We start from the raw sequence: 24,006 nt of genomic DNA on the forward strand, positions 1-24,006 counted from the left end.
GGCAGTGGTAAAAAAAAAAGTACTCACATTTTGTACTTAAATAAAAGTATCAATACTGCAATGTAGAAATACTCAGTTACAAGTAAAAGTCCGGAATTCAAAATTTACTTGAATAAAAGTACAAAATTATTGGTATCAAAATGTACTTAAAGCACCAAAAAATAAAAAAAGTACTCATTATTCAGAATGTCCCATTTCACAAGTTTTCAAATGTAAAAACATCTTTTGAAAATAGCAGATCTATAGCAGAGCTCACAATGCGTCGCATCACGACACATTGTGAGCTTGTAGATCGGCTATTTTCAAATGGCCGAAATGGGTATAATATTCCCACTTATACAAATGGGTATAATGTATGTTTTGTAATAATAATCAAAATCCTAAGTAACTAGTATCTAAGGTTTTCAAATAATTGTAGTGTAAAAAGTACAAAATTTGGTTCTGAGATGTACTGGAGAAGAAGTAAAAGTACTGAAAATTGGATATACTAAAGTAAAGTTAAAAAAAAATACCTGAGTAAATGTAGTAGTTACTTAGTTTCCACCACTGCTATTTGGAATATGAAAACGGCAGAATACAGTACTAAATTGTCTTTCTCACACGTTAATTTAATATTTGCATTGTTTGGTGTCTATTTTATCCACACACAGTGTGTGTGTTTGATTGATTGATTGATGTACTTTTATTTAGTAAGACATGAGAATCACAGTACATGGAAGTACAAAATTCACAGTGTAATACTGTTGTAGTAAACAACACGGTCAATGTGCGTCAATTCAACTTCATATACATACAGCTCTGTCGGAAATGGGTTGCTTCTGCTTTCAAAATAATACTAATATATTTACAAAACACAAAAACATAAAAGGTATAGTACTAAATATCGAAAAGAATACCTACAGTCTGTCAGGATCATTCACAGAGAGTGTCCAAAAGTCATCCAAAAAAATCCAAAAGTCAAATAAAAAATCATGTTACATTACTTTGTCTTGCACAAGAGACTGAGGTAATCTCTGCCTTTATTTTTTTTTGCTAATATATTTATATAAAATATGTTGATAATGTTTTATGAAATAACTCAAATTCGTGGGTCGCTTGCAGCAACCAAAAATAATGTCACACTCTCTTTTACACATGCAAACTTGTCATGTGACAAATAAAAGTGAATGAAAAAAGTTAAGTCGGAGTAAATATTATTATCATGGTACTTGGTTATACAATATGCAATTGCAATGTATGGGTAATATAAGTTCAGACTTCTGGTTTTATTAGACTTATCTTATTTACTGTAAATAGTTTTGGAAAACTGCTAATAATAATCAAGATCTACAAAGTAACTAGTAACTAAAGTTTTAATATAATTGTAGTGGAGTAAAATTACAATATTTTCCTCTGAGATGCTGCAGTGGAGTAGAAGTAAAAGTACTGAAATTGGAAATACTCCAGTAAAGTAAAAAATACCTCAAAAGTGTACTTAGGTGACAGTTAGTTTTATTGAAGCTGGTTTGAACGCCAGTGTGGGGGGCATAGATATCTAACCTCGCGTCACCAGTCTTTCCACCTAATAGATATCTATGGTGGGGGGTTCACATCATGATCACATGACAGAAACAGAAAGCAGGGTTGCCAAGTCCGCTTATTATAAGCGGGTTTGGGCTTGTTTTTCTGTAAAGTTGCTTGTAAATATAGGTAGTTGCGGTTTCGGTTATTCTAATTCTGGGCTTGTTTTAAAGTGTACTTGCTTATTTAGGCTTGCTTCCAAATTGTTTTATTATTATTTAAACCAGTTCTTCTCAAATATTTTCATGAAAATGTTTTGTGCCAGGGAGCATCATATATATATTCATACATATTCCACAATTTATTGCAAGCGTTTTTGAAAATAGCAGATCTACAAGCTACAAGTTGTGAGCTTGTAGATCGGCTATTTTCAAATAGCCGATCTACCGGTTAGAACCGGTAGAACCGGTTGCTTGTTTCTTTCGCACAACCTGGCAACACTGGAAACAGAAAGCTGCATACGCGCCGTGGCGGAGTGCGAAGATGGCGGAGAACAGCAGCGTTGAGCCCTCGGATCATGAGCCCGAGGAAGAGTGGCGGGGCGACCGGCCCCTGGACACCGCCGAGGACACTCTGGTGGCCATGGAGACCCTGCTGGCCACACTGAAGACCTTCGAAGACGTCCTCAGACAACAGGACGTATCATCGGTGTCTTCCACTGAATACTGCGACAACTTCTGCCAGGTAGTGTGTTGTGTGTGTGCGTGTGCATGTAGGTGCGTGCGTGCTTGAAACCCAATGCTAACCCTGTGGCTAAAAAGCCTGGGCTATTAGTTGCACTGCGGTGTCCGTGTTGCGTGAAAAATAGCCGATCTGCAAGCTCACAATGCGTCGCGCTGCTATGCGCTTTGAGCTTGCAGATCGGCTATTTTCGACTTAGCATTAACACATAGCGAGGTTGTTTCGCTTTCTAGTTTCTGCAAGCTGCTGCTGCTACACGACGACGGCAGTGTTGCCAGGTTTCGCGAGAGAAACAAGCAACTGGTCTGGGTCTATGAAAACAAGCCCAAAAGAAGAGAGCCCGCCTTCGCCCCTTTTAACGTTTTGCAATTTGAAAATAGCCCATCTACAAGCTCAAAACAAGCCAAAAAAAAATCTTTAAGAAAAATGTGGAATATTATAGAAACAGTTTAACAACACAATTGTATGGGGAGTCCCTGGGATAACATACTTTAAGATGGGGCGGGGACTTGTGTTTGAGAAACACTGCATTAGGAAACAAGCCCAAATAAGCAACTACACTTGGATACGAGCCCCAAAAAACCGCAACCACCAATATTGACAAGCAACTTACCAGAAAAACAAGCCCACAAGTCGCTTATAATAAGCGGACATGGCAACACTGGACGACGGCCTGGCCGAGCACTTCTTTGGCCCGCTAGCTTCTTCTGCCGGGATCAACAATAACAACAGTACTTGTTTTTCTTTTACGGTTTGCAATCATGCACATCAAATAAATCATGTTTTTTTGCCATATGCATTTGGAAAATAACGTTCATGCATTGGTGGTTAAGCTTCTTACGCAATGTTGACAATTCTTTCGAAGCCCTGTTTGTTTGTTTTTTTGCTCGTTTGAAAAACTGCAAAATGTACATTTTTTTTTGTATAGTTAAACTGTCAACTAGGGTTTAATAATGGACATCGTCATAATATTTCAAGCCGTGCATGCACGTCAGATAACAATAAACAAAATGTGAGTTTTGCAGTGTGTACTGTACTGGAAGAGATGTGCATGCGTGGGGCGGGGCGCACACATTATGCACAAGTAGCCAGTTAACCCCAAATCATGTTTGAAATAGCCAATGGTGGATACATCTACTTAAAGCACCAAAAAAAGAAAGTCCTCATTATGCTGAATGCAGTAGGTCCCGTTTCACAAGTTTTCAAATATATAAAATGTATACAAATCTTTTGAAAAACTTGTAGATCGGCTATTTTCAAATGGCCCAAATGTATATAGGGCTGAAGTGGTTAATGCATGTTTTGTAATAATAAAAAAAAACTGAAGCATAAGCCTTATGAATAAGTTCTAACTAATAATGTATGCACTGTGCAGTAAAACATGCTGGTTGAACTAGTTCAAATCGGAAGCATTCCTGTATGATGTCATGAGTCATGCCTCGGGGGGGTCTCCAGAATTAAACCACGTTCGGCAGGTCCCCTGGAGGAAGGCTTGTATATTTAGACTGAGGGGAATTAAAATAGTAGCTGTTATATAGACTAGAACTAACCTTGGGCACCAAGGTGTCTGCCACCTGGCAAATGAGACTCTTGGGATGCTGATGGAGCCCTGATGCTTTGTGTTTACCTTTCGCAATAAAGGCAGTGGTGTAAAGTAACTAATACATTTACTCAAGTACTGTACTTAAAGGTAGGGTAAGTGATATTTTTTGGTTAAAACAAAAAGTATTTTGTTAAAAGGTTAAAGCACTATATTGTGATAGTAACCATTGCTATAGAGTGTTTGTCAGTAACAGGGGCCTCCCTGTCTCTCCAGCTCTTTAATAAACAGAAAATACATTTTTTGGTAGGTGACAATATATCAGCCAATCAGAAGAGAGTACCCATTTATCAGCTTAATTTTTATAGTGTTCCAGTTCCCATTTTGTCAGCTCATTTCTTAGTGTCATCACTTCCAATTTCACTTGTTTAATCTGTATCCTGACTGAGTTCTCTATCCTTATTGGATAAAATTGGAAATGAAACTGAAACTGAAACGAAAATGCATTTTCTGTTTTATAAAGAGCTGGAGAGACATGGAGACTCCTGTTACTGATCAGACACTCTAGCAATGAGTACTATCAGAATATAGAGCTATTTAACACTTATTTTAACCAAAGAAAATCACTTACCCTACCTTTAGTACAATTTTGAGGTATTTTTTACTTTACTGGAGTATTTTCAATACTTTTTACTTCAACTCCACTACATCTCGGAGGCAAATATTGTACTTTTACTCCACTACAATTATTTGAAAACTTTAGTTACTTGTAACTTTCCACTACATTTGACAATACATCTCAATCCCATACATTGAATACGTATTTTATATCTGCCATCTTTTATTCAAACAAGAGACAGAGGAACTCTTCATTTTATATTTATTTTTTACACTATGTACATTTGATGGGTTAAAAAGATATATTATTGTTATATTACTCCTCTCCTTTCCACTTGTTAACTTGTGACAAAGTGAATTGATGGCACCACAATAAAGTGAAGTTGAGTTTAAGTTCTGCACCCAAGACTCGTTTGACAGGTTGCGATTCAAACATCATTTAGATATTCAGATGCTTTTTGTTTTGTCTGCTGTGCTGGACAGTCTGGGGTTGTTGTCCTTTGCCTTAAATGTTGAACAAAACTGCTTCATAAGAACAGTGTTGGCATAACCAGAAGGTTCTCTTGGAAGATAAAATAATTACAAAATGATATCTATATACTGTACACACACACTATTTGTCTTTGAGATATACAGTATATACCTTTTTGTATTATAGGTCAACAACAATAGCCTTAGCCCTAAGTAACTTTCACATTCTCTTAATAACTTTCACTTTCATTTTGTTGTAGAGACAACTTCAAGACCTCTGTGCAGTGTCAGTGTGGTTGATATGCGTTTAAAATGTATTTGTTTAAAGAATCTCTCACACTCTGCACAGTGGCGTACCCACTGTAGAGGCAGGGCAGGCGGTCTGCCCTAAATATAATTCCTGGGGACGCCACTGACTCAGCAGTAGAAACGTTGTCTCTGCTGTGGGGGACAGGGTTCAAATCGTGGGTGTATTTTTTATACCCAATATTATATCTTAAGTTGTCTCTAAATTGACAGTGATCTTCTTCACCAATAAGAAAAATGTACTTTACAATAAATATGTTGGTGTAGCCTAACTTGCTATAAAATAGAATGTGTACATTTTTCTAGTTCTTGTTTGGACATGAATCATCAAATTCTTGCTAAGATTATATCAAATACTTTCTATTATCAGGCAAATCTGGAAAATGCATTCTGGAATATGCAAACTGAAAACATTGTCTTTGTAAACGGCAATGAGGTTAGCTTTACTTGTGCTTTGTGCTTCATATTTGTTTTTAATAAACTCAAGAGTTACTTAACCCATTTAGACCTGAGGCCGATTTTAAAATCGCCTTCTAAATCCTGACCTAAGTTTTCTGAAAAACATCAAATATTTATTCCAAAATTACAAAAAAATATGTTGCTATATACTGTACATAGCAACAAGAATCCCAAAAGGGGTTCCCGGCTTCAAAGGTGTAGTTACGTAATGGGGTTCCAGGTCTAAATGGGTTAATGATGACAAAAGCCTTGCAAGCAATTACAATGTGATGACACCCAAGCCTGCCTGTGTCAGGTGTTTTTATATTTGGTAGATGCCTTACATTTGAATACCCTTAGGCCCAATCAGGAGAACCTCACACAAGACAGAATGTCAGCTGGGAGCAATTGGGTCTAGACTGGCATCTCTCATGGGTGTCCAACCCCTCTCATCTAATCTTACCATCTTTGTGACTCTATCAGTGATAAACAAATGCAAAGTTCACTAATAAGTCTAACTGTAAAAGCCCTGCTAGCTACACTGAACTGGGCCAAAGTGTTTTGAATGAACCAACATTTTCATCCTTAGAACCCCATGCTCTCACTAGTGCAACTAAGTAAGTGTGTGTGTGTGTGTGTGTGTGTGTGTGTGTGTGTGTGTGTGGGTGTGGGGGGGAGGGCGTGCGCTGCCCTGCTGCACTCAGGAAGTTTGAAAGCCTTTGTAGCCACAACATAACAAACTGATCTGAACATGGGCAACTGACAGCCCAAGAAACTATCTGTGTTATAAGTAAAATACTTTTGAGGGGCACTTGCACACAATGTCCAGACAAATAAAGATATCGTTGCTGTCGGGTGGAAACCTCATATGTCCAAAACGGTTAATTTTCAGGAAATAGAAAAAAGAACCTGTGTTCCCCCATGGATCCAAACAAAGTAGTAGTTATTCAGTCACAAGCACTTGTTAATACTTTCATTGGTTCAATATTTATAAAACCCAGAGACACCGTTAATTACTTTCATTTACAATTTGTTTAAAAAATAGTTCTATGAGCTCACAAGCTTGTAGATCTTCTATTTTGCTACTTTTGTGTGATACTGTATTATGACGAAGTAGGTCACTAATTTACAACACAAAACATAAAAAGTTGAAATATGCAGATACAAGGTTTTTTTCCGACAGCAACGATATACTATTTGACTAGTTGGCTGTTGGACAACTAGACAAATATTATGACCCAACTCTAATGTCTGTGTTTGTTTATAGGCACTAATGCACTATGCTGGGAGCAGAAACTCAGTAGAACATGGTCTGCCTCTGCTGGAGGTCTACTGCCTGTCCATAAACTGCTTTGCTGCCGCCAGGAACCACCTCACCCCAGAGTCAGACAGCGTGGCCCTCGTATTGAAGAGACTTGCTTTGTGAGTACTAATGATTTTTACATTAAACAAGGTTTCATTATGAGATGAAATATACTTTAGGGCTGTCCCCGACTCGGTATTTATCTAGTCGAGTCGGGAGTTTAATGCGACTCGTCAATGTCAACTTTTTTATATAGAAAATAGGTTTTTATGACATTATTGGAGGCTACAATTGCAAGTGTTTCAGAAACTGTCAGTGCTGATTTAGAGCTCATTACATAGTGAAGTGGAATAGAGCCATATGAATATTTTTTTGAACATTTAAAAGCAATGAATCCGTTAACTACATGACGGCAGACTGCTTCTTTTAATTGACAACAATCCTGTGTAGGACTATATACAGTTGGGAGCACAACGCTACTGTATCAAAGAGCTATTTTGCAGATACAGTAGTCGCTGGTGCAGGTGGTCTCGACTGACTATTCGATTCGTCGACTTTCAGGGCACAGGCCTAATATACTTTATTGATTTCTGAGAGAATACACTGGTGTTACACCACAGCAAAGTGCACACATTATCAATATACACAAGCAAGAGATGGCCATTACTAGAGATGCACCGATAACACGTTTTCCAGTCCCGATCCGATGTATTAATTTGTACATATCCTCATACCGATACGATAACTAATATTAAAGCAATTTATTTGAATGAAAATAACAATATTATTGCTATGTGTAATGTTACACAAGGCAGCATTTAAATGGCAAATAATGTACATAAAAGGCATGTTATTTAAAATGTATTGTTGAACTGTAGGTTAGTAGGCTCTGCATCTCTCTCTAATAACCCAACTCGTAGAATTCTGGGAGAAAACTAAATTGTCTGCTGAATATTGTAGAACTGTTTTATTACTAATAGACGGGAGTGTTTTTGAGATATATAAGCTTATGTGAATTATAAGCAAACTTAAATGCCCCTGTAGTGTGGTAAAATTGCAGGGGCCATTGACTGGGGACCTAATTATGCATGCCCGAGAGAACACATTTTCACTTTTGTGCTTACAGGAGCTGTTTTGAATTGCTGCTGTCAGTGCCTGAAAATGACATCCCCTATGAAGCTTGGGATCAGTTTCACCATGCTGTCCAGGTAAAGTACCCGTTCTTCAAAACGATAGAAGAAATTGTGAAGAAAATATTAGTGATGATTCTTGGCCATATTAAGGAATCACTTGGCCGAATACCAAAATACTGAATGCGTACCGGCAGTTTTTCGATTTGTTTTGCTTTTTAATTATATCTTTATTCACCATTTTTTTATACCACTGCTCATGGCTGTGAGGTCGCCAAAAATTTCCCCCATTGTTATGGAAAAATATGCACCAAACAACGATGCCCGTTTTTCACTTTCCCAAAATGTAAGCTGTTTATTCGCGTTTTTATGTAAACACCTAATAGTTTATTATAAACTAGCATAAGTAGTTTATTAGCATAAATAATAGTTGCTATTACTACTTTGTTTACGGCTGTTCAGCAATACAAATGCAATGCATGTACACGGCGCATAACCCAAAGTCTGCAAATACTTTAACTACATATCCCTGGACGGGTATGGACTAGTAAATATAATTATCGTAACAGAATTCTTCATACTTAAAGGGGAATTTTGGACCACGGTTTTCTTACCTTTTCTATGATATCTTAGGATGAATGGTACAGTAGAACAATGTCATAACTCCATCCCTGGTCCGCCACAGCCTAAAATGTGCGCCAATAGGCCTTGCGTTAGATCGCATATTTTAATAGCTTTTTTCATTTTTTTTGCTTCAATCTTGTCTAGCAAGACTTCCGTTCTTTTTTTATTTTTTATTTTTTTTGCATAGTGTTCTGTCACTATGAACGTCAGATCTCACAAAAAAAAAGCTATTAAAATACGCGATCTAACGCAAGGCCTATTGGTGCACGTTTTAAGCTGTGGCGGACCCGGGATGGAGTTATGAGTTTTTTCTATGTACCATTCATCCTAAGATATCATATCATAGAAAAGGTAAGAAAACCGTGGTCCAAAATTCCCCTTTTAAAGCATAATATATAGTAATCAGTAAAGTATTCATTTTTACTTAAAAATACAAATTATAAAAATAAACGGTATGTATTCAAAAGTTAAGGACCTTAACCACTTGAACCCCAGGAAACTTATTCTGGGGGAACATTCAGCAAAAAGCTCAAGCTTGTAGATAGGCTTTTTATTTTTCAAAACATACAAGCTCAAGCTTGTAGATTGGCCAGATTGGTTGTAGGTGTAAATTTTACATGGCTGTATGTGTAAACGTGAAAAAAGTATGGTTGTAAGGTGCATTTTACTAATTAAACTATTATTTTTCCTAAATAATATTGAATTGCATGTTTTGAAAAATAAAATGAAAGGACAAACGATCAAGCTATGAAGATCAACCCTAGTTTTGTATAAATCTATTTGAATAGATCACTCCGATCTAGCACAGTACCAAACTAATTTGGTAATTAAATTCAAGTGGCATCTCCGCTACGCTCAGTATTGTACTTCCTGTAACCCACACATGCATTTGCGTCTCCACACGTTCATAAGGCAATCCCAACGAACAAAAGTAATCCAATAACTCGTCAGGATAGATCAATAAAAAGAATCCATAGCAATAGATTATTGCCAATAATCTGACAGAAGCTATAAAAAAAATCTAACTGGTATAAAGACTGATAGATATTCCTGTATGTTCTCTCCACTGATTGTGGCATGCAGTTGTAGCACCCCGGTACCGTGTTGAATGGAATAAACGGGGCGCTTGAGTTCGTTACCTTTTACTTTTTAACCCTGTATTTATAGAATAAACCACAAGGCTGATGAACTTGACAGTAGACCTATTTTCAAATAATTATCTCAGACAACACTTTAAATGTAAATCAAATTTACTTAGGGTTGTTACTTTTACACAATGTGTTTTACCTTTTTTAAAGTTTACATAAAATAAAATAAATGAAATAGACATACAACAATAATAATGGTACAGAAGGTAAACCTTTGTTTAGAAAATACCAGTAGGCCTTAGGCCTTTTAACCTGATGAAATCAAATGAACTCTACCTAATGTAGAGTTTCTTAATTGTCTTTAAAGTCAAAATCACACTTGACCGATTAAATCAAATTATCAAAAACCCAACTCTCAATGTACTCTTGGCAAAATCCCTATTACCTTAATTCACACAAAAACATAGGCTATCAATATTCCTCAACAGAAAATACAGGATACCTTAATACTCTCAAATACACAGTGGGCCCACACACGTGCACGCACACATACACACAAAACAAAAACCGTTGCAGGCCTGATCGTGGTGATGGTGGAGCGATGGGGCGATGGGTGACTGAGTCCTCAGTCCTCTGTCCTTGTTGACAAACGAGCGCACAAAAGTCTTTACTCACAGTTCTTGTTCAGTTCTGTAGAATAGTTCGTGAATCGTGATAATGTTTGTGAGGTGAAGCAGACAGCAGGAAGGTACAATCCTCGTCAGGAATACACTCCAAACTGTCCTTAAAAATCAGCAATGGTGTCCTCGTGTTGAGCGACTAACTGACTTTTTTTCCCTCAGCACAAACACACTTTTACACTCACTTATGACTTTTTATAACTCAAACATGTCATACAAACTGCTAGAAATAGGCACTGTCCCTCAGAGCAGCAGCAGGCTTCAACTTGGCTCCTAGTATAGTCCAACCTAGCCTGGTAAACCCTCCCTCCGGAAATCTAATTTCTATTTGATTCCTGGAGTGAGTCTGGCATGAACCGCCTCTCTGCAATATTGGCTGTGTATGCCAAACGGACGCGCCTATCAGCGTCGTCGCTCATTGTTCTGTGATTGACAGCTTACGTTGGCCAATCAGGTGGCGAGTTCGAGTGAGCCCAAAACACGAACGGCAGCCATCTTTTTCATGTGCGGCCAATTCTCCGCTATTTTTTTACTTCAAAAAGCTCTCTAACTTCTATTTTGAGGCACGGAATTTACTTATAAGATATCGTTTGGATAGAATTTAGTTGTTTAACTTCATATATGTGGTCAATTAATCATGACAAAGCCTATTTAAAAAATAATAATTAGAGAACCGGTAGGGGCGGGCAGTGACACCATTGTACCCGAAAAAGGCAACCCATTTTGGGTATGGCTGTCTCAAAAGTCCCGTCGCGTCACATTAAGACTGGTGAACTGCTGATTGGCTGAAGGGGAAAAATTATCATTGGCTGAAGGGGTTGTCAGTCAACGGTATTACTCCCGCCCAACTCCAGCACAGCCAATATTGCAGACAGGCGGATCAGGCCAGACTCACTCCTGAAATGAAATGGAATTGAGATTTCCGGAGGGAGGGTTTACCAGGCTAAGTCCAACCTGTGTCAGGTCAAACACTCAGGTCATACAGGTGAATCTGTTTAGCAATCATCCCCCTCTTTTATAATCTCTCTCCACTCCCCACTCTTACAATTGAGAAGTCCCCAATCAGCACACACCACTTGATCATACATCAAGACAAACATCAATTACCTCGTTAACTACTACTAGTTTACTCTTTGCTCAGTAAACCCAGCAACACTGGCACACCTGTTTTACATCACTACTCGTTATTGGTTTTTTTCCACTGTCTCTCCAATGAATTTAACCTTTTAACACACCATGAAATGCATTTTTAACATAAGTCTTTTACCAAAACCTATTTATTTAGAGATCTCTTTATCACGGACAGCTATTTATTAAAGGCATACATTTTTAACTTAGTCAACTGTTTTAGAATGACTTAAACTCTATGTATTAGAATAGGGCTAAAGGCATGAAACTAATCACTGGGCTACACAGTTATACAGGTATATTCCACAAATAGGCAGAGGCCTAGCAAATAGATAGACCATATTTTATCGCTTTATGGGCTAACATAGTCTGACTTCACAAATAATTAGCATAACAAATAGCCAATCTGCAAGCTCACAAGAGGTCTTGATGAAGTTGTGCAGCCTATATATTTTCGTTATTTGATGTACAATGAAGTATAGGGCTTAAGTGGACATTTAATGGCAATGTGTACCGAAGTTATTTTAATGCAGGCTATTAAACATAAGGCAAAATAAACACATACGAATGGAATAAGTGTGAAAAACTCAATGGTTTGTGATCAGATTGACAGCTTAATGAACAGTAAAGGCAGCAGGATGAGTTAAGAATAAATCTCCATGGTAACTAAATGTGGCATTGATTTCATGAAACCGATTCATGGATAAACATATCCAGGATAACTGGCTAAATTAATCTGACGAGATAACTCGGCTGAAACCGATTAATCGCTAAACCAAGATAAATTCATCCAGGATGGCTGATAAATCCCGGGTTAATCTGCCATCTAGGTTTCGTGAAACAGGCTGTCGCCGCCCAGCTTTGACGGGAACTCCCCGGCCGACACCCTGGTCAGAACAAAAGAATCACCCTTGGCCATTGATCTGCAAAATAGTTGATTGAATCAAGACAGGCCTTCAGGTCAATGTTCCACTCACACCCTAGCTTGATGTGACCAGTCAGAACAGAATCAGAACAGAATATGGAGCAATATACTGCAAATATTATACAAATTAACAACTTCATATTTCCCATTACACCTGTAAAATGGGGTTGTGGCATTAAAACGTTTAAAAAACCCTGACGTAGCTAGATATATATATATATATATATATATATATATATATATATATATATATATATATATATATATATATATATATATATATATATATATATATATATATATATATATATATATATATATATATATATATATATATAATGTATGTAGATTGATATCTATATATATAGATAGTAACTTACTGACTTGGGACTACTGCAGATAAGATCAACTATTTTGAGCAGTGTCACGAAACCCTCATTTTCAAATGCCGTTTAGGCTGTGAGCTACAGCTCTTCTGGTGCACTCTTTATGTTGGGACGGACCCCTCGCTGTTGTTACGTTAAACGGTAACATTGAGTGACGTTCGAACATTGTCGTTGCAAACTTTGCAAATAAACTTTGTTTGCACTGTGTAGGTTTTGGAATATCAAAACCAGTTCCAAATTCTTTAGGGACCAAATCCTCTGTGTTTTTGTCAGTCCATTGATTGCTATCCTACAGCAGCCAACACTGCAAAAGTTTATAGTTGTTGACCTGTCCAAATCCCTCATTCTTTGTTGTTGTTTGTCTTGTGGCAAGACTTTTAAATTCCATCCACACCGGAAAAATAATCATGTCATTTGAATCGCAGGAAAAGCACTGCTGTTTTTCTGTCATGTTATGAATATAAAATGTGTTTTGGCTCATGAGAGGCTGGTGTGATCATCTATGTGTGCTCAACTTAGGTACACATTCTAAGTAAGTACCAATGTGTACACATTAACCCTGTACACATTGGTACTTCAAAGACCGTCAGCCATGCGCAGTTTGATCCAATAAAGACCACTAAATAAATCCAGTGTTTCGACAGCAGACGTAATGCCTGAGTGATCACTGTGGAAGCATGAGCATTTACAGTATACCTCTGTTCTTGCATTATGCACAATGTATTATTCACTTTGTGATGCACTTAATAGTTGGCTATCATTTCAGCGTATAATAGCCTAATAGTTCCAAAACAAAAACATTACAAAACATTTGTTTGGCCTGATGCCATATCAAGTTTTAATTTTTTAACACTCTCAGCATAATCTTTACCTTCTGTGTATTGCAGCTTGCACATGACAACTTGCTGCACTATGGGAGCACAGACCTCCAAGCCTTGCTCCAAATCACCGGAGAGGGTGGAGCATGGTGCAACCAAGTCCTTACTGCCCTGTTCACCGGTCAGCATATCAGTCCAGAAGAAGGTTGGTATCTCACTTGAATGCCAAGATTTAGATTCTGATATGGTGTATGGGGGTTGTTTGTAGTGTCTGTGACATTATTTCACCCTATCGCATATTTCTCATTGCCTTTCTATTCTCCCTCTCTCCCTAGTTGATGCATACATAAGCTTAGAGGGGGAGGGCTTCATGGAAATGCGAGTGAAGCACCTGGAGAAGATGGGCGAGGTGACGAAGGCAGTAGTGCTTGCTAAAGCCTGTACTGACTGTTGCCTCATCTCCAACCAAGCCACTTTCCGTCATACCTACGTTTCCCTGCTATGCCATCTGCTGCCCAGTGAGGAGGCCATCACAGAGGTATTAATGACATCTAGGATGGGAATCATGTAAGGCTGTATCAAATAGTTTGATGCTTAATTCATAATGTTGACATTCAAATTCTTAACCAACCTTTGAAAATGTTTCCAAAACACTCTTTTATTTGATCAATTAACAATTGCTGAACTTCTTTAAGTCCAGTAGTCCACAATGTTCCTTGTTTCACTGACTAACATCTGTTAATGACATACTGCATGATTACTGCCTAACGGATGTTAGGTTAGGCAGTAATCATGCAGTTTGCAACTTTGTAACAAGTGTCACTTGAGAGAAAAAAATACCGTCCCCAATTAAAACAAGGTAGGGTGGAGGCACCTGCATTTGTAGATTTGTCCGTTATCCAGTTTGTGTCCTTTCAACTGTAGTTTTCACTTGATATTCGATCGTATTTATTTGCAGTCTGACAAATTTGTTTTTGCTTATAGAAGTTTTTTAAAAACACTATAGCAATGATTACTATCAGAATATGGAGCTTAAATGTAAACAAACCTTTTTGTTTTAATACAAATATTTCACTTGGAGCACCTTGAAGGCATGAGTGGAGAGGAGTGACTAAGTTCCCCACTGTACTAAACAGAAGTGCTTGTTCTGCAGATGCACGTATTCCTATCAAAAGGTAGTGAGTCGATTCGGGTTATCTCGGTAACACCCGTCAGGGTTCCCACGGTCATGAAATTCCTGACCATAGTATACCATTCTATTTCTATGCTTAATTATTTTGTAATACTATCCGTACACTAACACACTAAGTAAGTAAGAGCCTCATTATTGTGCCATATAGGCCTAGAAATCAAGTAGAATATTGTAGAAATGTTTTTAAAATGAATTGGTAAAAATGTGTGGGAACCCTGACACCAGTGCAACGATTCATTGTTTGCATCCAGGTTGTGCCCTGAAGATAATGTGTCAACTAACTCTTAGTCAATGCACTCTCGGGCATGAGAGACGCAGTTGATGATGTACTTTGACTTGTCATTTTAAGGAGATCTCCTTAGTTACTTTTATTCCAGGAGGGGGCACACTATCTCCATATTTGATAGCAGCAGCTGTCGGATTGGCTTCAGTTTTGTCGTTGGCTACCAATATCTCTGAAGACAGTAATGCATATTTGGTGTTCTTCAACTGTTTACCCCTATACCAGGCAGGGGGTCTGTAATTCTTGGCCAGCAGTTCTTTTATAGACCTTATTTACCATACCATAGGGTTAGGCCAGACCATATTTCTCCTCACAACATCACATAGCTTCTCTTTCATTTTCCATGTGAGTTCATTGTCTTTGTCTCGCTTGATCAAATTCCCACTAGCAGGACAGGATTTACAGAAGGGACGATGACATAATTCACCCGTTGGATGTCTTGTCAGTTTTGTACAGTATAAGATGTGGGATTTTACTATCAAGATGTGAGCAACCTCTTGTGCCTATTATTTTTGTTCCCCATCGTGTTGTGCAGTCCTGTGAAATATGAATGATGTTAGAATAGGCTAGTGGCAATAGTGTTTTTTGGGGGGGAGAGCAGGGAGTAAGAAATAAAACATTAAATAAGCATGTCGGAGAGAGATTTTTTTTTTTAGATATCTATATACAAATAATATTCCTAGTGATTTACCAAGGGTCACACACCTCAGAGAGTTCAGTAAAAGACTTGTTAAAGTAATACTGTGTGGTAAAGTCAAACAAGTTAATTTTTATATAATCTTTCACTGGTATATTTTTCAGAATTTTGTCATCATTCCACATGAACAATTTTTAGCCAAAACTTTCTGCCCCTCGACACGGAAATGTACTGGAAAGACAAATGCATTTATTTATGTATTTTAAGGTTAAGGCATACTGGTTCTATCCTCTGTGTTAGGACCCTGCAGCTTTGGAGTGGTACTTTCCCAAATTAGTTTCAAACAGAATTCTGGGAATCGCAGTTCTAATCGACAACAGAGCTACTAGAGGTGCTGTCAATAAGACAAGTAGACAACTAAAATGGATGTTACAAATTATGACTTGAATCAATTATTACGTTTCAAACCATCTATTTTGCTCAATATCTTATTGTCATTTACGGCTTTGGAAGATCTGTCATCACCAGAGGAAGAGGATTTCAGATTATTATTATTGTTTTACACACACATACACACACACACACATCTTAACATTCTTATTTATACTTAGTTTCATTGTATTTCTAAAGTTTTACTTTCAGTTTTTTTGGGGGCTCAAGAACAGCAAATCAAAAACCAACACACAAACAAATGCTCACAACTGCCTGCCTCTTGTCTCATAACAGATATCTAGACTTGACTGTAAGGATGTGCTGGAGATCACATGTAACATGGAGACAGAAGGGGAGGAGAATACAGCCTTCATTCTGTGTACCACTTTCCTGACACAACAGCTTCAGCAGCAAAGCCTTTACTGCTCCTGGTGTGTACTGTGTATAATACATGTCGTATTAGTTTTGTGGTGTGTGAAAGCAAGTCCATACATACAGTTTCTATGTTTCCTCCATGTTTAGAAAGCCTTCATTTGGTGTATTATGAGGTGTAGTCATACAGAGCAGTCGTGGGTGTGCTGCAAAGTATAAATGAAAGCCTGAGTGATACTTTGTTGCACGTCGGTGTTGTGAGCTTATTTTCAGTGCACGACACTATTGTACAACACAGTCTAAATCAAGCCTAAGCCTGACTGTGTTTTCATCTTGTCCAAAGGGAGTTGACACTGTTGTGGAGTAAGCTTCAGAGGAGGATTGACCCTTCCTCGGAATCTCTTTTGGAGCGGTGCCTTCAGCTAGGTGCCATTGCCAAAACGGTCGACCATTTGTTGTACCTGGTCCGAGTTATACGAACAGAGGTAAGAATAGGAAACTGTTTTTCCATTTTGATATTTTGGTTAAATTATGAAGCATCTCTGACACCTAAGCATGGGCGTAGATCCAAAATGGCTTATGTTCCATTTCTGGTGTATCCACAATTAAGTGTGTTTCTATGACCGTGGGTCAACATTTTAAACGAAATGTATTCTATTAAGTTTTAAGAAACACTGCTCTAGTGTAATGAAATTAATAGGACTTTGGTATTTAGTGTCCTGAGCGTAATGACCGTGCTAACGGTATGACCATATAACTATTTCAGTTATAATAGTTGATGTCTTCGATCTCCGAACAACTGCTGGATATTAATAAGATGTCACTCTCTTTTCAGGCAGAAGACTTGGGACTAGCTTCATCAGTGGAGCTTTGTGTTAAAGCTCTCCAGCTTCCAAAGCAAAATGACTCGGATACGAGGATCTCTGTCTGCAAGACAGTTTGCGGCCTTCTTCCAGATGACCTTGAGGTGTTGCGTGCCTGTCAACTCACAGTATTCCTCCTTGGCCCTTGTCAAGAGATCTTTGGCTGCCTTGAAGAACTGTACCTGCGCCACGACCAGAAGTATGACCAAGAAAATGGAATTATCCCAAACTCGCTGCGCTGTGAGCTTCTCCTTGCTCTCAAAGCATACTGGCCTTTTGACCCTGAATTCTGGGACTGGAAAACTTTGAAATATCACTGCATCTCCCTCCTAGGGCTGGTGCCTGAGTCAGAGGAAGAAGAGGAGGAGGGTGGGGTGGAAAGCTTGACAGGCGTTAAACATGAGCCACTGCAACAAACACAGGAAATTGTAGAACCTGAGCATCAGAAGGAGTTATGTTGCAATATTGATGATCAAAATGACAACATGGATGTCAAAAAGGAATCGTCTGATAAGGCAGAAAGTTTAGGTGAATCGCATCAGACCAAGAAAATGAAGTTATACTGTCGGCTTTGCAAGAAGTTAGTTTCTGAAAAGCAAATCCTTACCCATTCCAGACGGCATGAGAAAGACAACGGCCACAAGTGCCCAGTCTGCATCGCCAGGTTTCCCAGCAGAAAGGAGCTTGTTCCTCACTTGAAACAACACATGCAGAATCCAGTAAAGAATTCTACAGATGGAAAGAAAAAGAAAGATTTGCAGAAACAGATGGAGGAGGATGACATTGAGCCAGGCGAGATCACCATTGACCCCTCTGTTATGCTTTATTACCAGTCCACACATGATCCGGATGTGCTGCAGCACCTTGTTCAACAAACGAAAAATGTCCATTTGAAACCGGTGGATGATGATGAGCATGTCACTTTTGATTACATTTGCAGCCACTTTAACTTGCAGAACCGGGATGAATATCCATGCCCAGGCACTCACTGCACAAAGATCTTTAAACATTCCAAGTACCTATCTATCCACTTGAAGTCTGAGCACAAGGAGGATGACAATGTGCAACATTTTCTTGAAATGAGAGATAAGCGGGAGAAGTGTGCGTTTTGTAGACGCCATTTCATGTCTGCTTACCACCACCGCAAACATCGCAGAGTGCACAATAGTGATAAACCTTACATGTGTGTGGTTATAGGTTGTGGTGCTCAGTTTGAATCTTCTAATGAACTTGTCACGCATAAACAGACACATGGCTATCAGCTGAACTACCAGTGTGAGCTCAAAGGTTGTTATGTTACTCTTGCTGACTTGGGACAGATGTACCACCATGAAGCACAGCATTTCCGAGATGCAGCATTTAACTGCACTAGTCCAGAATGTAACAGGTTCTACTTATCCAAAAAAGAATTAATCCAGCATTTAGCCACACATAGCATTGTTTTCTCTGAAGATGACTTTGAGAAACAAAGAGCTAAACAGAAACTTCTTCAGACAGTCACTGAGATGCCCAGCTCTAAGAAGTGTGTGGATTCTAAGACAGAGGAGTTGGTCAATGGTGACAACTTAACCTCTCACTCAACCAGTTGTGCCTCCTCATCGCATTCATCCAGCAGCAAAGAGCCCAAGGGTATGATAACCTCAGTGGCTGTGTGTTTTGATGGAAGCAAGTTCACCTGTGGATTTGAGAAGTGTGGCATGACCTTCTCCAGAGCCAGAGATGTCCAGAGACATCTGAAATGTGCCCACCCAGAGCACCTCAAGTTGGAGAACAAAGAACACAAACATGACAAAGAGCGAGGCTCAAAATCCAAAAAGATAAATTCGGGAACTGAGCTGAACACTGAGGAAAAGGTAAAATATGATCTTGCAAATCCATTTCCATCCACTGAGGCAGGGAAAGAAAGAAAAGTAACCCCTCATCTCGGCCTCAATGAGACTTCAAACCTTGCACACACTGATACTCTAAGGGAGATACTAACTGGACTCAGCAAATTGGACCTGAACTCTTCTACCTGTCACAATGGCCCATGTGAGCCCTCTACCTCAGAGAACAATGTGTCACAAGACTCTCTCCACCAGGCTATCATGGCCAATTCCCCAGTTGTATTGCTTCCTAAGAAGCCTCCACACGTGGGTGAGGAGATGGTGAACTTAAAATCAGAGCAAGCATCAGAAAATGGCAAAATAAACAATGTTGAATTGCCCGGCACTAGGCCATATGTCTGTGAGTTTCAAGACTGTGACTTCAAAACTGGACTGAGTTACAGCTTAGCGCGTCATTATAACATGATGCATGGCCGCACCAGGAAACAGGCTTCCCAGATGACTTCTTTTAAAACCACTTCCTTTAGACCCTTTGTGTGTCAAATCTGCTCTAAGACTCATAGAGCGATGCGTGCATTGAAGGATCACTATATTAAGGTCCATAATCTTAACAAAGCTACAGTGGGCATAGTAAACAATGTGTCTGTAAAGATTGACAGAAGTAAAACCACAGAGCCTACAATGCACACATCTCTATCTTTAGTTAAAGATAGACTTAAAGTGAAGAAAAAAGAGGTTCCCAGCTGCCAGCAGAGCTACAAAATAAGAAGGCCAAGTGTGAAGGGAAGAGAAAATGTGAAAAACGTCGACAATCCCGCTGTTGAGGAAGGAGTGGATGAAGCAGATGTGGGGGATGGAGAGCAGGGTAGTGGTGACGGCAGTGAGCAAAAGGTCGAAAATGAGGATGGAACTTCATACCAGGGCAGAGCAACAAGACGGTTGGTATCTAAAGGTAATTTGTGTTATATTTTATCCAAATTCAACAAGCCTTTCCATTGTGTAGTTAAGGACTGTGATGCTGCTTTCTCAAACCAGGGAGGGCTTGTCCGACACCTACAGAGTGTGCATCACTATAATCGCTCACAACTCTTGCTGGAAAATGACTTGGATGTCCATCCCACCTCTGAAGAAAGGAAGGACCCTGGAAAAAAGAGGCCTGTCTTACACTCAGATGAACCTCAGCCCCAATACAAATGTCACTTTGCCAACTGTAATGCCTCTTACCACCTGAAAAGCAGCCTGGTGCGTCACACTCGTGACTTTCATTGCCAACCACCAGAGCCATTGCGATGCAAGTATGAAGGCTGTATGCGAGTGTTCATTAATGCCAACGCACTTAAGAAACATCTTCGGTATTCCCCCCATTGTGGATACTATGACTCACTTGTGTTGCGTCTGCAGAGCACTCACAAGAAGTCAATCAGTGGATGCCAAAAGAAGCTTATAGTTGCACCCCCTAGTCCCCAGAAAGAAGAACCTCCATTAAATAGTCATGAGTCTCAAAAGGATGCCCATTCAGAGGTGACCTGTGAGGAGGATGTTGAGGAAAAAAAAATTGATATCCCAAGTATAAAACCGAAATCTAAAAGAGATCTAAAGAAAAGCTATGACTGTTTTATCTACCGATCTCATGAGGAGGCATTACAGATGTGCCAAGACCCATCGATGATCTACCCATGCATGGTTCAGGATTGTGATTCGGTTGTGAAGTATGTAAGGAGCATTCAACGTCACTACGAAAGTGTTCACCGTATGCATGAAGATGATTTCTCTCAGAATGAGGACAAGCTTGTTTTCACTGCAGAACAGTTAGAGGAACTGATACAGAGGAAATCAGCCCGGTCAACCTCTACTGCAACATGCGCACCCAATGGGGTTCGTAAAATGGAATATCAGGCAGAACCAGACAAACCAGGGGGACTACCCACACCCATGAGCCTACATTCCATCAATACAGACACATTGGCTAAGAATAACCATGAGCCATTGGGCTTCCCAGAGGAGGAGCCACTTCCTGTAGAGAGAAATAATGTCCTGGTTGGTGCTGATGACGTGCTATATGGTGAACCAAGCACTGGTGGGCACAATGAAGAGCCAGCTGCCACAACACAAAATGGTTTGTTCCGTGAGGAGCGACCAAGAAGGCAGAAATCTAACATGCCTCTTCCTGCTGTCACTGTTGATCTCTCGCCACCATCCTCACTACGCATCACTATTGATGAGGGCTTCCAAGGCACATCGGTCAGCAAAGATGGCAGCAATGTGCCCAACCCTCCAGTGCGCCAACCGTTGAAACGTAAAAATGAGATGTCTGAGCAATCCTCCAATCAGAAGGATGCCCAGCCTCACTGCCCCCCACCTCGTACTTTTGACATTGCCACCTACAAGCCTATAGGCTTTGAGTCCTCTTTTCTCGAGTTCATACAAGAGACCAGTCCTAAAGAAATGACATCGTTTAAAATGCGTGACTCTTTCAGACGCAGTTTTTCTGTCAAGGAGAACAACCAGCTGGGGATCACTCTCAACCGCAGCAAATGCACTCGCCCCCCACTAGTGAAGCCCCTTGCCATGACTGGGGATTTCACATCAGTCCAAAATCTGAAATCCATTCTGGACAAAGCCCTAGCCGGGTGTGGGGACCTGGCCATTAACCAGCTTCAGTACCTCAGACCCGTGGTGGTCCTGGAGAGACCCATGGTGGGCCCGGACAGACCCGTGGTTGTCATGGAGAGACCCGTAGTGGTCATGGAGAGACCTGTGGTGGTCATGGAGAGACCTGTGGTGGTCATGGAGAGACCTGTGGTGGTCCTGGAAAGATCTGTGGTGGTCCTGGAAAGACCAGTGTGCTCCCTGCCTGATGTCTTCCCTTCAGATTCTAACAGTAGCAAACTACTTTTTGGAAATAATTTACATTAGCACCTTTTTAACATTACTGAAAAAAGCAGCTTTTATCCTACTTTATGTCCCAGTATTATAATTTTTTTCCCTTTCAACAATATTAGCGAAATGATCGTATTATACTATTAAGTTGCCAAACTGAAGACATTGACTCACACAAGCGAGTACCATGTATATTTTTTAAAGTATCATGGCACTGTTTTTTTTTTTTTTTTTTCAAAAGGTATGAAAATGACAAAACCCTTGTTGATTCTGAATTCACATTTCAGTTAACTCATAATTATCAAAAATGAAATAGGCTTACATGTTGTACAAAAGTTCAGATTACTTAGAGAAAAACAGGTCAGTAGCCTAGCCTATGGCAATGACTTGTTTGAAAATGTTATTCCCACTGTAAAGTACTTGGGGAATATGTTGAATTTCCATTTTACTTTGTATCAAGACAGTGTTTGGGTGCAGTTGGCAGATATTGCCTGAAATGTATGTAACTCTTTATAAAAAAATAAATGTTTGAACAGATCCCTTTTGGAATTTATTTCATTTTCTTTATATGGGTAAGAAGCAAATGTGTTAGGTGGTCATAATCGAACAATGTAAATATAGCATTATATAGTCAATTCCAAGTTGTTTCTAAATGTATTCAGATTAGAATGCATTTCAGACCGTCATTAAATTAAACCAAATGGGGAACTGCTACTATTCTTTACCCATTGTCATCTGCTCCTTCAAGGGACCTTTTTAGCAGACTTGAATTGAATGGATGTATTTACCTTAACACACGCTGGACGAAGCTGTTTGATCTTGGCTATCTGGACCTGCCTGCATCTGGTCAAGTGCTTTCATCCAAACATCTCGTAGTACCATGATGGTCTTTATTTTTAACATGGGTGGTACTAAAGAAAAAAATATCCTTAACTCTGGCAGTGTTGATACCGTACACATCAAGCTACACTACAATAACACATTCAAATTATAATTGACTCAAAGTTTTAATGTTTTCATCCACTGGACATGACACAAGGTTATATTTTTGTCCTCGTGTGATAATTCCCGTTATCTCTGGCCTTGAGATTGACATTCCTGGGATTTTGCATGCGACCCTTCCAAATAATCCATTGGCATGAAAGTGGTGTCTTGATGATTGTGAAACCTCTTTATCTGGACTAAATGGGCTTCTTTGATTACAATAGGATATGTGAAAAGGAATCGTCTGTAGACATGCATCCTCTGCATGACAAACTTTCAGCGGTTCTGGGTGTTAATCATTACACGGACGGAATTTATTGGTATAATTAAAATTTTTGTATTTGAGTTCAGTTGTAAACAAATGTTCCTTCGCTGGGTGAAAACATGGGTGGGCGCCTGTATTCGCTAGAGATGGTGGTGGGTAATTTGACAGCTGAAAAGATAGGTTTGTGAAAATATTCAGTTATTGTGAAGCATGGAAATGGTGTTCTCATCTGTTTCAGACACTAAACGGAGACTCTTGCGTCATTCATGAGTACTATGAGATATGTTTCTGAATTATAGTTTGCACATGAATCTCACTAAAAGATTATTAAAACATTGAAAGGTGTTGATGTAGAGTTGAGACAGAATAAATATTAGGCGGCAGGAGGAAGACATTGGCCCTCACAGAGACTGAACAAAGGACAGAAAATATAAATACAATGTTATGACCCAGGTAAACTTAAAATAATGAATGCGGAAAAATAAGGTGACATCTAGTGGACAGTCCAGGGACACCTACCACTGCTGTTCGTTGCTTGTCATCATATCCATGTCTATTTTTTCAGTCCCCTCAAAC

General features: G+C 39.2%; 1 protein-coding gene across 1 annotated transcript; it reads left to right on the forward strand.

Moving 5' to 3' along the window:
• Nucleotides 1-2,001: 2,001 nt before the first annotated feature.
• Nucleotides 2,002-22,718, forward strand: rlf (RLF zinc finger). The gene is made up of 8 exons (XM_080413275.1): nt 2,002-2,244; nt 6,882-7,036; nt 8,044-8,125; nt 13,766-13,901; nt 14,032-14,234; nt 16,535-16,671; nt 16,956-17,097; nt 17,448-22,718. The coding sequence occupies exons 1-8, from the start codon at nt 2,044-2,046 to the stop codon at nt 22,215-22,217; spliced, it is 5,826 nt and encodes a 1,941-aa protein (XP_080269401.1). The 5' UTR covers nt 2,002-2,043; the 3' UTR covers nt 22,218-22,718.
• Nucleotides 22,719-24,006: the final 1,288 nt, after the last annotated feature.

Source organism: Gymnoscopelus braueri (assembly GCF_963280865.1).
Source record: "Gymnoscopelus braueri genome assembly, chromosome: 19".
In the NCBI taxonomy this organism is placed as follows: Eukaryota; Metazoa; Chordata; class Actinopteri; order Myctophiformes; family Myctophidae; genus Gymnoscopelus; species Gymnoscopelus braueri.

Excerpts from the sequence above, each read along its gene's own strand:
- rlf (XM_080413275.1), top strand. The coding sequence starts at position 2,044 with ATGGCGGAGAACAGCAGCGTTGAGCCCTCGGATCATGAGCCCGAGGAA. Across the intron at positions 2,245-6,881 it reads ACTGCGACAACTTCTGCCAG|GCACTAATGCACTATGCTGG; the intron begins GTAGTGTGTTGT and ends GTTTGTTTATAG. Across the intron at positions 7,037-8,043 it reads GTATTGAAGAGACTTGCTTT|GAGCTGTTTTGAATTGCTGC; the intron begins GTGAGTACTAAT and ends TTGTGCTTACAG.